This window comes from Delphinus delphis, chromosome 5, assembly GCF_949987515.2.
Source record: "Delphinus delphis chromosome 5, mDelDel1.2, whole genome shotgun sequence".
NCBI lineage: Eukaryota > Metazoa > Chordata > Mammalia > Artiodactyla > Delphinidae > Delphinus > Delphinus delphis.
In genome coordinates, this window is record NC_082687.1 from 21,739,158 (window position 1) to 21,754,239 (window position 15,082).

At 40.2% G+C, this 15,082-nt stretch overlaps 1 protein-coding gene across 1 annotated transcript in view; it reads right to left on the reverse strand.

Moving 5' to 3' along the window:
- Positions 1 to 10,531, reverse strand: part of TBC1D9 (TBC1 domain family member 9) — a 109,527-nt gene extending 98,996 nt beyond the window's left edge. The window contains exon 1 of the mRNA XM_060012079.1: positions 9,753 to 10,531. Coding sequence (XP_059868062.1) covers positions 9,753 to 9,882 — 130 coding nt within the window. The 5' untranslated portion in view covers positions 9,883 to 10,531. The remainder of the gene's footprint in view (positions 1 to 9,752) is intronic.
- Positions 10,532 to 15,082: the final 4,551 nt, after the last annotated feature.

The following is a 15,082-nucleotide window of genomic DNA, read 5'->3' on the forward strand; positions in this document are numbered from 1 at the left end:
TAGGCAAAACCACCCAGGTTAGAGCTCAGTTTTGAAATATATCAATACCTAAAAATAAAGTTATTTTGGTTTGCAACTGGCAGAAAAAAATTCTCTGCTACACTGTCTTCTATTTCAGATTACTTTTCCAAAGTAGAAGTACAATGTCCCTAAGTAAAGAAAAGTAACCAGGCATACAAGATGATATAATAGCATTAATGAAAACTAGGAGAAATGACAGACAATAGAATAGACCCACATGGGCTGAAGATATTGCAGTTCAAAGGGACTTTAAAATAACTATGCTTGCCATGCTCAAGAATGATTTTAAAAATGGAGAATTCTGACAGATAACTGGAAATTATAAAAATGAACCAAATGGAAATCTTAGAATTGAAAAGTAATTAAGAATGGGTAGGCTTATACAGACTAAATACAGTTAAATAGATAGTGAATTGGAACACAGATCAGAAGAAAATAACCAAAATGAAGCAAGTAAAAATCAGAAGGTAACAGACATAGAAGATACAATGATGTCTAACATACATGTAATTGGAGTTCCAGAAAGGAAGACTAAGAGAATGGGGTAAGAGCAATATTTGAAGAGCCATTGGATGAAGTTTACAAAGCCAATGAACAATAGATCAAAAAAGTCCTACCACCCCATGCAGGGTTTTTTAAAATCCACAAATAGCTGGATCATAGTAAAACCACAGGAAACCAAGGTCAAAGAGAAAACCTTAAAAGCAGCTGGAGAAAAAGACATATTATTACACAGAAGCAATAATTCAGAGTGACAGTTTACTGCTCCAGAAAAGAGAGAGAGAGAGAGAGAGAGAGAGAGAATGCAAATCAGAAGACAATGGAACAATATCTTAACCATGCTTTAAAAAATTAACAGCCAACCATTCAAAACAAAAATGTACTTCAAGAATGAAAGCATAATGAAGACATTTTCAGACATAAAAAAGCTGAGAAAATCTGTCACCAGTAGGCTCTCACTAAGGGAAAGAGTAAAGGATGTTTTACAGGCAGTAGAAAAATGATTCTAGAAAAAAGAGCAGAGAAGAGGAAAGAACAATAAAAATGGTAAACATATGTGGAAGTCTAACTGAATACAGACTTTAAAAAATAGTGGTAATTATATATATGCTCTTGTGTGGAAAATATATAAAAAATTAAAATACATTACAGCAATGGCGTATGAATTGAGGGCGTGGGGTGGGGGTGAGGGGTAAATGGAGTTAAAGTAGCCAAGGTCCTTGCATTATCTGGGAAGAGATTAAAAGTATCAATTAAAAAAATGTTTAATAAAATGAAAATACCAATTAACAATATATTTTAAGTCAAGAAGGCATTATGATCTCCATAGTAACCACTAAAAGAATAGAGAAATGAATATAAAACTTCTAGCTGGACTTCCCTGGTGGCGCAGTGGTTAAGAATCCGCCTGCCAATGCAGGGGACACGGGTTCAAGCCCTGGTCCGGGAAGATCCCACATGCCACGGAGCAACTAAGCCCGTGTGCCACAACTACTGAGCCTGCACTCTAGAGCCCACGAGCCACAACTGCTGAGCCCGTGTGCCACAACTACTGAAGCCTGCGCGCCTAGAGCCCATGCTCTGCAATAAGAGAAGCCACCGCAATGAGAAGCCCGCGCACCGCAATGAACAGTGGCCCCCACTCGCCACAACCAGACAAAGCTCATGCTTAGCAACAAAGACCCAACGCAGCCAAAAATAAATAAATTAATTAACAAAAAACTTCTAGCTAATGGAGGCTTAAAAATGTAAGCATTAAAATAAAACAAAACCCCCAAAACCCATATGCTACCAAAAGGCAAGGAAGGAAGGCAAATAAAAAGAACATAGAGCCAATAGAAAAAAATAGAAAGCACTTAATAAGATAGTCAATTTAAACCCAAGTCACGTGTACATTGACTAAATAATCCAATTAGAAGGTGAAGATTTTCAAACTGGATTAAGAAAAAAAAATCAACCATCTACTACTTATAAAAGACATCTAATATAAGGATACAGGGACTTCCCTGGTGGTCCAGTGGTTAATACTCCGTGCTTCCAATGCAGGGGGCCTGGGTTCAATCCCTGGTCGGGGAACTAAGATCCCACATGCCCTGCGGCACAGCCAAAAATGAATTTTAAAAATATATATGTATATATATATATATATATATATATATATATATATATATACACACACACACACACACACACATATATAGATAGACAGATAGATAGAGGGATACAGAAAGGTTGAGAGTAAAAGTATGAAAAAGATAACCATACAAACATTAGCCAAATAAATCTGCTACAACTATAATGATGAAGCAAAGAGCAATTCTGGAGATACAAACATTTCATGATAAAATGTTCAATTCACCAGAAATATATTACAATTACAAATGTATATATTCCTAATGATACAGCCTTAAAACATATAAACAAAAATTGGAAGTACTACAAGGACAAATAGTCAAAACCACAATTATGGTGGAAGAATTGAACACAAGCAGCAGAGTTAACCACTGAACATAAATAAAGCATTTATCCAGCAACTGCAAGGCACATTATTCTTCTCAAGCACAACGTGTAACATTTACAAAAATTGACCATCAACAGGGAATAAAACAAATCTTACTAAATTTCAAAGCACTGAAATCATATAAATATGGTTATGGTTTCTAACTGCAGTAAAATAAATACCAAAATGTTTGAAACTTAAGAACTATATATCTAAATAACTCAAGATAACATGCAAAAAAAGATCAGAATGGAAAAAAACTATTTTGAGTGAAATAACCACCAAAACACTATATATCAAAACTTAGCTGTGAAGTGCAGGTAAAGCCATGCTTAGAGGGAAAAATTATCTAGAATAAATATACTAGAAAATAAGGCTGAATATCAATGAACTAATATCATTTTCAAAAGCTAGAAAAATAAGTGTATACTCAAAGAAAACAGAAAGAAGGAAATAATAAATGGTAGATATTAATGAAGTAGAAAATAAATGTAAACAGAAAAGGTCAACAGGTCTAGAAGCTGATTCTTTACAAAACTCATAAATTCCTAGAAAGACCGATTAAGAAAGAGAAGGCACAAATAACCAATGTCAGGAATAAAAAAGGGGGCTTTCACTGTACATCCTACAGACATTAAAAATATGAGAATGTCATTAACAAATTTATGCCAATATATTTGAAGATCTAGGATGAAAAAGATAAATCCTAGAAATAAGCAACTTATAAAACTGACAGTAAAAGAAAAATTTTAAACATTTGAATAGCTGTCATACCATTCAACAAACCCACAAAGAACACTTCAAGGCCAGGTAACTTCACCTGTGAGTTTTGCCAATGTGTCAAGGTGAAACAATACTGCTATCACACAAAGTCTTCCAGAAAACAGAACAAAGAGCGAGCACTCCACAACTTATTTTTAAGGCCAGTATAATCTTGATACCAAAATTTGACAAGGATATTGTGAAAAACAAAAATTATAGGAAAATTCTACTAATTTATCAGGGTGCAAAAATCCTACATAAAAGATTAGCAAGTGATATTAAATAAACACATAAAAAAACCCAATAACATGTCACAGTCAAGTTGGATTATTTTATGTATACAAGTTTGATTTAACACCTGAAAATCAGTTAATATGTCACCACACTAACAGAATAAAAGAGAACAAATCAGACGATTACTTTAATAGATATAGAAAAGCATGTGAAACAATTCGGGAGCCATATATAATTAAAAACTTTTAGCAAACTAGGGATAAGAATTCCCTTTAAATGAAAAAAAAATTATCTACATGGTGCAGCCATTGTGGAGAATAGTATGGAGATTCCTTAAAAAACTAAAAATAGAGTTACCATATGATCCAGTAGACCATACGGTCCACTCCTGGGCATATATCTGGAGAAAACTATAATTTGAAAAGATACATGCACCTCAATGTTCATTGCAGCACTATTTACAATAGCCAAGACATGGGAGCAACCTAAATGTCCATCAACAGACGAATGGATGAAGAAGATGTGGTACATGTATACAATGGAGTATTACTCAGCTACAAAAAGAATGAAATAATACCATTCGCAGCAACATGGATAGACCTAGAGATTATCATAGCAAGTTAAATAAGTCAGACGGAGAAAGACAAATATCATATGATATCACTTACATGTGGAATCCAAAAAATGACACAAATGAACTTATTTACAAAACTGAAATAGACTCACAGAAATAGACTCACAATAGAAAACAAACTTATGGCTACCAAAGGGGAAAGGAGGGCAGGGATAACTTAAGAGTTTGGAATTAACATATAAACACTACTAAATATAAAATAGATAACTAACAAGGACCTACTGTATAGTACAGGGAACTATACTCAATATCCTGTAATAATCTATAAGGGAAAAGAATCTGAAAAAGAATATATATATATATATATATATATATATATATATATAACTGAATCACTTTGCTGTACACCTGAAACTAACACAACATTGTAAACCAACTATACTTCAATTAAAAAAAAAAATCTACAAAAATCACCATAGTTGATGAACAAATGATAAATGTTGAAAGTCTTTCGAGACCTCAAAAGGGAAAAGGATATGTACTATCAGCACTTCTATTCAACACTGTACAATCTGCCTGTGCAAAATGACAAAGAAAAAATTTTTAAGCATAAAGATTAGAAAAAAAACAAATTTCTCAGATGATACGATTGTGTATATAAAAAATACATAAGAATCTACAGATAAATTACTAGAATTCATTTCATAAGTTAGCTAGGCTCTGGATACAAAGTCAATTTTTAAAGTTATATTTCTATAGGTTAGCAAAAAAAGAATTCGAAAATAAAATTTAAGAACGGAAACAATATACAGCAGAGTAAAAAAAATACCTAGGAATAAATCCAATACAAGGTGTGAAAGACGTTTACAGACAAAACTATGGAACATCACTGAAAGAAATTTTGAAAGCTCTAAATAAATAGAGGCATATACCATGTTCATGGACCAGAAGATTCAATATTATAAAGATATTAATTTTGCCCAAATTTATTAATAAACGCAATGTGATCTCAATCAAAATCCCAACAGTTTAAGTCTTTGTTGTTGCTGTTGTTTTGTTTTGGTGGAACTTAATAAGCTGATTCTAAAATGTTGCATAAATGTAAAAGACAGAGACTAGACAAGAAACTCTTAAAGAACAAAATAAGAGGACTTGATCTAATGAATATAAACTCCTATTATAAAACTACAGTGTGGTATTGGTGCAAAAATATTCTCATAGACAAAAGGAATAGACTAGAGAGCCCAAACACACATTGGGACACTTGAATTATGAACAAGGTAGCCCCACAGGGCAGTGGGAACAGAATGGACTTACCAGTAAATTATGCTGGGATAACTGGAGGTCCATAAATTATTTTAATTTAAAACTTTAACCCCATCTCACACAATATGCAAAAATTAATTCCCAGTGAATTGTAAATATAAATTTGGGGGTTAAAACTGAGAAGTTTCTAGAAAAAAATATAGAAGACTATGTTTATAACCTCAGAGTAGGAAAAGACTTATTGAACAGAACACAATGAAACACTAACCATAAAGGAAAACGGAATCTGTAAAGGACTTGGTTATTAAAATTAAGAACCTCTTTTCATCCTTTAGACAGTGAATAGGCAAGCAACAGAATGAAGATTGTGCCACACGTACGACCAACAGTGAGCTCACATCCAGAATATATTTTAAAATACCTACAAATCACTAAGAAAAAGACAAACAACCCAATGACAAAGGGGACAAGAGACTTGAACAACCATGTCACAAAATATTGCAAATGGCCAATAAACATGAAAAAGTGCTCAACCTCATCAATAAGGAAAAAGCAAATTAACTCCACAATGTGATATTGCTGCAAAACCACCAGAAAGGCTAAAATTACAAAGACTGACAATGTTGGCAAGGATAAGGAGCAAGGGAAATTCCCATATGTTGTGGGTGGGAGTATGTTGGTACAACTACTTTGGAAACCAGTTTGGTATTATCTACTAAAGTTGATGATACACATAACCTATGAGCTAGCAATTCCTCTCCTGGGTACAGACCAAACAGAAATGCATGTCCACAGGCACCAAGAAACACAAACAAGAGTGATGACAGCCACCTTATCCACAGACCCCAAATGGACCATCCAAGGTCCTCCAACAAAACAGTGGATAAATGCGGATAAATGATTGTGCTATACTCATATAATAGTTTTCTGCACAGCATAGGGAAAGGAAAAAACTACAGCCACAAGCAACAACATTCATAAATATCACAAAGCAAAGAATCCAGACACATGTGAATACATACTCCATTACTCCATTCATTCCTTGCTCAAAAAGACAGGCGAAACCAAAATACTATGTTTAGAGATAGGCGCTTTGTCGGAAAAACTGTAAAGAAAAGTGAGGAAATGTTTACCAAAAAACATCAGGACAGGTTTTCTGTTTTTTACCTTTGGGCAGGGGTGAGTAGTGATTGGGAGAGGGTCACAAGAGAGGATTCTAGGGTACTGGCAGTGTTCCAATTTTTATCCTCGTGTTGGTTACAAGGTGTTGGTTGCAAGGTGTTACGTGTGATAAGTCACTGCACTCTGCATCTCTACTTTGCGCACTTTTTTGTATGTGTACGAAATCTCAGTTAAAGGGGGTTAATAAATAAATCAAATGCATCTACAATTAAACAAAAAAACTTCATTGTGTCAATACCCATGTATATTGCCTGCAATCAAAAAGAGAATAGCTTGAAAAGCGGCGGGGGGGCAAGTATCCTCATTGAGGCCCATTATCTTTTTACAGCTTTTGTGCTAACACCTTATTTACAAAACTTGTTTACAAAACTGAAATAGACTCACAGAAATAGACTCACAATAGAAAACAAACTTATGGCTACCAAAGGGGAAAGGAGGGCAGGGATAACTTAGGAGTTTGGAATTAACATATAAACAGTACTAAATATAAAATAGATAACTAACAAGGACCTACCGTATAGTACAGGGAACTATACTCAATATGCTGTAATAATCTATAAGGGTTCACAAGCACTGTGAACCATTGAGCACTCCTGACCAGTTCACAATGAGTGGGTTTCCCACTCATCCGTAATCCATTCGATGAGTGGATGATGGTGCACTGGTCCAGATAATGCACATTATATAAAGGTCCTGAGATCTTCCAGAAGATCTCCAATAAAGGATACCCAACACCTGCTCTTCCCTCCTCTCCTCACAGGCCAATGTTTTTCTTTCTTCAGTTCTCAGCTCCAGGTCTCTTCTACAGGGAATCCTTCCTTGCACCTACCCCTACCCGGAATGGGGTAACGTCTCCTTTTGACATTCGTGCTGGTCATTCTCAGTTTGTCCCCACCTCCCAGTTCCACCCCTGGGAGGCTGATCCCTAGGCACTAGATCACCAGGACAGTCCATCCAGCCAGCTTCTACTGGGTTCCACAGAGGAGAGGCAACGGCAGAAGCTGGGAGGTGAGGAGAAGAGAGAAGTCGGACATGTCCTCCCCACCCTCTTTTGCTGTGGTCTGTGTTCCTAGGGGTGGCTGCTTCTCTGGAGGCCCAAACCCTTCCAGCAGCATCATTCCTGCCACCTATAACAGCTCTCCACTGCTGTGCCTTTCACTGGTCCTGGGAACCCTGCCTTCATCTGGGTTGTCTTTTCACTAAATTCTCTTCACTTGAACTAGGTTGGATTCTGTTTTCTGCTGGGACCCTGCGGAATGGAGATTTTATATTAATTTATAGGATAATTTTATCCGCATGTGTCTTCTCCTGCTAGGCTGTGAGCTTCATGACACGGGCACTTTAGAAGTTACCAACCAATATTTTAAATGATATAGTGAGTTAATGAATGCATGAATGAGCCCACATTAGAATTAGAATATACTGTACATTGTACAAGGATTTCTAAAATGCCCCTCATACATTTGATGTGGCACCAACCAATCTGAGCAAACATTTTTCCTACGTTGGTTGAAAATAGCCTTTGTTGGCAGGAATATTTTTACTCATTTCAATGATTTCAATTATTCTAGCGATAAGTGCAATAGCTATGATTTCTCAATTCAGAAGCTAAGTTTATCTGAAATAAGTCATCGATGATGAGATTCCAAATGGACTGCAGTTAATTACAGCTCTAAGAGTCAGTAGGAATGCAATAAAAAAGTTAACTAGAAAAAGAAGGCTCTGCATCTCTTATTTTTTATAACCTATTGCAAATGACTCTAGAAAACAAATACTTAGTAGTTGACGGTGTGGGAAGGGTTATCTCCAGGCAGGAAATGTTCTTTGTTAATACAAGAAACTATCTACTCTACATTGTTGCTTTAGACTTAAAGGACAATCTGGGCTGATACCAATATTAGATATGCAAGTTTCATATTAATGTACATAGTTAGACAACTTCTACAAAATGAACTGGAAAATACTGATTCTAGGCCACTAATCAGAATTTCTGGAACACAGTCTGGAGCTCTGCAGATTCCCTTCTTTTATGGTAGAAAAAGTGCAGAAAAATCAGATTATCTAGAGGTGCCCTGATGTGCAAGCAAACTAGTAGGTGCTGTACAGTGTGACACTTGAATTTTACTCGAGAAAACTAGTTCATAAATTAGAATCACAACTACATACACACTATATCAAGAATTTTGAGTTCATAGCAGGGCATTTTGAAAGCACCAATTTACCTAGCATGCAAGCTCCTGGTGAGGGATATATTCTGAACTCTGCAGAGGTCAAGGTTCATCTCTTTTCTACAATATCTTTCCTGGTTAAACCTCTCCTGTTCCTTCTGCTAACTTTTTCGTTCTAAAAAGCATCCCAGTTCTGTTCATTCTAACCACGAGGGAGAGGGGAAGGTCCAATTTCTCTAGTATGGTATGAGTTCAAGATTATCTGTCATCTCCCACCATGCAAACTAGTTACTTAATAAAAGAAGACCTTTCTAATATGGCACTACTTGGGATAGGCATCTGATTTTACCATGTGGAATGATATGGCATGGTTTTAGTAATAGTTACAATATTAACAATACCTTGTGAGGGGGTTTGGGGAAGAGACTGAGTTAAAAATGATTAAAATGCAGTTATACTTCTGATTCTTTTTATAACCAGACAACTTGCTTTGTTATGCCTAATTAGATGCAACAACAACAACAAAATTCCTTTTCCTTCCTTTTTCCTTTTCTCTTCAGGCGTAACTAACATAGGAAATGACCACACCAGCTCCTTACTGATTGCTTCCCTGGAAACAAAAGAGCATTTTATACCTGATCCTGCCATTACCAAAAGAGAATCAAGTAAAAATTAACCGCCCTTCCCCTCTCTTGTCCATACAGAAAGCAGTATATTTTAAAAGGGGGAGAGGGGAAGTACCGCATTCAATTCCTAAGGACTGATGCTCCCCCCTCCCCAGACTCACTCATCTCCATTATCATAAACATCACCCACTTATGGGGCGCCCGGTACATGAAGGGCCCCATCGCCTGACAGGGTGAGAAAAGAAGCATCTCTTTCAGTCTGAAAATTACGACTCCTGATGCTTTCCACGCAGCAAAGCGGGCGGGTCGCCTAGCCCCAAGGGACAGGGCGGCGTCTCTCGGGTGCCCGCAGCCCAGGGCGGCGGGCGGCGCCGCAGCTCCCGGCCCCCCTCCCGCAGAGACCGGCCGCGGATCCTTACCCGCCAGTCCGCCGCCGCCGCCTCCATCGCCCGCATGCCCCTTCCTCCGCTGCAGGATGAAGTAGGGGTTGGCCCTCTCCGTGATCCACAGCGCGTTGGCCAGCAGCACCTCTTCGGGGTTCACCCACATGTTCCTGGGCGCCGAGGGCGCACGCACAATGGGGCGGCAGGTCGGGTCCCGCGTGCACCGGCGCGCACTCCCGGGCACACGCGCGCCCGCCCGTCCGCTCGCCAGCCCGCCAGCTAGGTGCGGCGGCGGAGAGCGACTTCACCACGGGGCGGCCCGCGGCGCCCGGGTCACAACAAAGCCCCCGCGGGCGGCCGGGGAGGATGGCGAGGACGCGGGCACCGCGAGCAGCATCCTCTCCCCGGCGCCGCCGCCTTCCGCGAGCCCGCGGCCGCAGACGCCCAGGCTCTTCGCTCCGCAGCCCGGCCGGGGCCCACGGCGGCGGGAGGAGGAGAAGGAAGGGGAGCGGGAGAAGGAGGAAGTGGTGTGGCTCAGTCCCGGGATCCGGCTCGGCCCCGAGCAGGGCTGCGGGGGCCGCCAGCTGATTCGACCCCGCGGGTCGGGCAGAGCTGGGCTGGGACGCGGTTGCTCCCTCAGCGCCCACCCAGGGTCCGGGCCGCCTCCGTCTCTAGCAGCTCAGAGCCCTCGCGCGTTAACACTTCGCGTTGGGGCCGCTCGCACCCTCGGTGAAGCCCAGCTCCCAGCTGGAAGGACGATCCGGACACTGCGAATGAATGACGACAGCGCGGCTCGCTAGGAGCTAGCCCGAGTGACACCAGCTTCCGCGGACGCGAATCCTCCCCGGGCCCTGCGCGCCGAGCCGGGCCGCAGCGGCTGGCTTTGGGGGAACCTTCTGGGGACCGGGTGGCGAGCACTCGGCCCCACGCCCATCCCAGCAGGGAGGACCTCGGTGGGTGGGTGTGTGTGTGTGTGTGTGTGTGTGTGTGTGCGGGCGCGCGCCCGCGCGCGCGCTATGTGTGTTTATGGTTGACGCTCGGTAGGCTAGCGCCACCCCTGTTCCCAAGAAATGTGTTTCAAGGTTCCAGACTTGGAGCTGGAGACCCGGGTCGGAAGTGGACGCAGCCAATGGTTGTCGATGTTTTTGTTTCCTGCATCCCTAGGGCAAGTCAGGCGTCAAACGTGTCATCGCCTGTAACCCCGCCCCCTCTGCATTCCATGGTAATTAAAATGGCCCAGCTAAGTGCATTACATCACTTCTTTCCTTGACCTGTAGGGCATGAGCAATAGCGAAGTTGGAAGCAGCCCAGAAGCTTAGAGCAACTAATTCATACCACAGCTGTCCCTATATGAGGCGTCTGGCTCTTCGAGGACAGGACATGGCAGAATTCAAGGATTTATCCACACTTAATAGATGGATTTAAATTTGTTTTAAGAATTATTGAAATTAGAGACACACAACCCAGGCCATCCTTATCCCTAGACAGTTTTGCTTTCCCCCGGTATTTCGAGTCTCTTTGTGGTGATCACAGCCCATCCACCTAAGTATCTGATGACCTTTTCCTCACTTCTTTTTTACACCCAGGAGATCTTCATATAGCTGAGCAAAAAGAGTCTCCTCTTCCCAGATGATGGGAATTTACTAAGCTCTGCTTTGCCGCGGAAGCTCTACAATCCTAGGGACTTCTCCCTTTCCCAATGAGCAAAGCATTCAAATGAGACTTTCTTGTGGGAACTTCAAATTTTTTACTTATGTGTCTCGCACTTGGATTGCTGAATTCCTTCAAATGGGCGAGGGAGCGCATCCCAGCCATTTTAAAGAGGCTGCCTCTGTACCTGTTGGTGTCCTACCCGGTGGGCTCTGGAGAAATGGAAGTCTCCCTTCACATTATCACACTGACTGATCTTCTGCCTCTTTAGGAAACATTTTACATCTCTAGGCATTTGTGGAGACGTCATATTTTTAACACAGACTCAAAAATGTCATTTGGCACCTTTGGTCAAGGTACAGTGCCTTCAGTCATGAAAATCTACTGCAAATTTCAAAAAATAAACAATAAGATTGCAAATCATACATATGTAAAATTATTAATTTTATATTTATATAATATTAATATTTTGAAGTGCTTCCATAGACATCCTTTTATTTTATATGATTAGCATTTTTTAAAACTCCACTAAGTACCTTCATACTGTCTTTTGGAGTGTCCTTATCATACTGCTCGAAGCTGTGGCTAGACATCTCTACCTTAGCCCTAAAGTGTGATCTTAACTTAGCACTTTTTATCTGTTGGTGCTAAAATGGTACTTACTTATATAATTCATGCGTTCATTCACTCATTCATTCAAAGTGTAATTATTGAATGTCTACTCAACTCTAGGCCCTGAGCATAACAAGTGAACATAACATACCAAAATCTCTGCCTTCATGAAGATTAAAATGTAAAATTGATAATAAAAAAAAACTTACAAAAATTTGCTTTGAGAACAAGATTGGACACCAAAAGGAAAGAAGAAAACAATTTAAGTCCTTAGCTATTTTCGGGGGGTGGGTGTTTGGGGTTTTTTGGATGATTTAGAGCACATTCTGTCCAGGAAATCAGGGGTTCCGTTATGATCATGAATTGTGATAACCTATGGTAAAAGAACACTGCAAAGAACCAAAGAAATTACAAGCAGTTTACGGCAGTTTGCCGGTCCCATACTGTTAACAGCTCACTTATTAAAATGTGGCTTTGTTTAAAAAAAAAAAAGACAATCAAATATGCCCGAACTAGAAATAACAGATAAAGAACCTAATTAATCCAACCAGTTCCTCAGTAAAATAGGTGTTTTTAGCTTTCAATTCATTCCCATCGGTTTTAAGCCCAAGGATTGTCTCAAACCACTTAAAGAGGCATTCGACAGATGCCTAGATAAGATAGCAGTAAGTGACTTCACAGTCTTTATGTCAGTTGAGATCTCCTACTGCCCCCCACCCCCATGGAAAAATTCTACTCCAATAGGGTTCTGATGGACCACTTTGGAGCAATCAGTGGGTTTACTACTTAGTGGGCAGATGTGATTGAAGCAAAATTGCGAGGGTAGTAAATTTGTCTTTGGCAACTCTCATCCCCATTCCTACATGTTTCCATCTTTCCTGCTCTATCACCTTCACAGTGGTGTATTTTCCTCCGTATCCTCACCCCTTTCCCAGTAAGTCCTCTACTTTGTCTTCTAGGGACTTGCCTACCCTTGGAAACACCATGGAGTCTTAGGGATTTTATTTCTGCCCGCACCCACCTCCCAACTGCAGTGCCTACAGCATCATGGCCCAGTTCTCCCAGAAGTAAGGGCGTGAAGGCTGCAGCACACTAGTCCTACTAACCCTCCCCTTTGCCCAGCAGCATCAGGAGTGGTCAGGCCAGTAGAAAATTCAGTTCTCGTTTCAGCAGAGAGAATTCACCCAGCAGATTAATAAAATGCTGAAGAAGCCAACTCCTTCCCTTGCCTTCTAGATGCTGAAGGTAACATGTCAATGAGGACTATTTTTTTTTTTTTCTTCAATGCCCAGAACTTCCCTGTCCAACCTGGAAGGGCAATATTTCTAGGAGGGTGTTTGGGATTTCTAGTATCCAGTGAGGTAGAAGGAGAAGGGTAACCAGTTGAGACAGGGAAGATTAACATTAACATTGTTTCAAAGATGCAAGCCTTTGCAGTAGCTCTGATATCTGATATAGAGACCTTCACAATGGATCTGAGTTGTGACTCCAACTGGAAAAACTAGATCAACCAGTCACCACAACCATCTAGTCTGCAAGTAATGGAGTTAATTGATGGTACAGAAGCCACAGTCTTGTTCTATCAGCTGTAAGTGGCTGAACAGATCTGCAGCCAGGACCATCCTTAACTAGAGCGGGATTTGAGGGAAAAGATTCTGCAGACTAGCTTTGATATGTAATAGTTCTACCTTGCCTCCATTCAGTGGATCACTCCACCTTTGAATTCTAAGACGCCCAGGAAATCAAAACTGAGTAAAACGTTATTTCTCTTCATGTTAGAGAAACTGTGGCCAGATGACCTCTGTCAAATGCATCTCTGTTCCTGGAATCAAAGAAGAAACGAAGATAACAACTTCTCCGGGGGAGAAAAATGAAGCAAAGTATTAGCACAGGTTTGTTTTCTGAGTAACTGTCATTGAAAATGGCACCTTGTAATGACTGGGAAAGAGTGACAGGTAGAGAACTTAGACCACATGGAAGGGTGAGTAGACACTTTGCCTACTTCACGCTCATCCACTGCAAGTTCCCTGAGGCCAAGACTGTGAGATCATTCTTATATCCCCAGGCCTAGCACCGGGGCCTCTGTAAATGCCCAAAAAGGAAACACTTACAAGACTCCTGAGTTTCTAAACTTCAGAAAAGTTTAGAGATTTAGAAAGGAAAGGACTTTTAAGAGACGCTGAATACAGTTATGCTGAGCTCCTCATTTTGTATACAAGGAAACTGAAGCTCAGAAAACGGAAGGGACTTGACTTGGAAGTTGGTCTTATTGTTTAGGAAACTATTATGACCCCAAACTTAACTGCAAGTTTTCCTTCTTTCTGCACACATTATTTGTCACATTTTTTCTCAAGAATTAAAATAATTTCTATTTATATAATTTTTCATGGCCATTATCTATCACTGTGGTCTGGGTGTTGGGATCCACTGATTGGCTAGAACTGAGTCACATGCTTACCCTGGGAAGGTGGTGACAGAGGGGAGGGGTCAGAAGATGTGGAATAGTCCCTAAAAGAATATCAGAGAACTGTTACCAGAATAAGGTGACTGGGCTGTAGGCAAGCCTGCACAAGAGATCTAATGGAAAACCTACTTTTGACAATCTCTTTCTTTCCCTTTCTTTCTTTTTTTTTTTTTTTTGCAATTTGTTTTTTAATGACTATATCTTCTTGGTTGTAATTTTATATTACATAGATATAACATATTTTGTTTTGTTTAATGCTAAGAAACCTAGTGGTTTGACGCTTTTGATAATTAAGGTCAGAGGTCATTTAATTTACCTTAAAAAAAAAAAGAGAGAGGTTATTGTAAGGCTTAAATAGACTAAATTAGGACCAGAGCCCTTCAGGAAGTTCTGGGACCAGTTTGTGTCTCTGCCTCTGTCTCTCTCACTCTCTCTGAATCTCTGCTTCTCTCTCTATATTTGTTCTAGCATCTTTTCTCCACCAACCAACCTCTTCTCCTTACCCATAGTTTCTGTTCCCTCATAACTCATGAGATCCTCTCTGGATTTATCTTTCTGTTATTGCTTTCAAGCTATAGCTCCCACCATTAACTAAACAGTTTATCTAGGTATTTCATAGCCAAAACTCATGAGGGAGAAA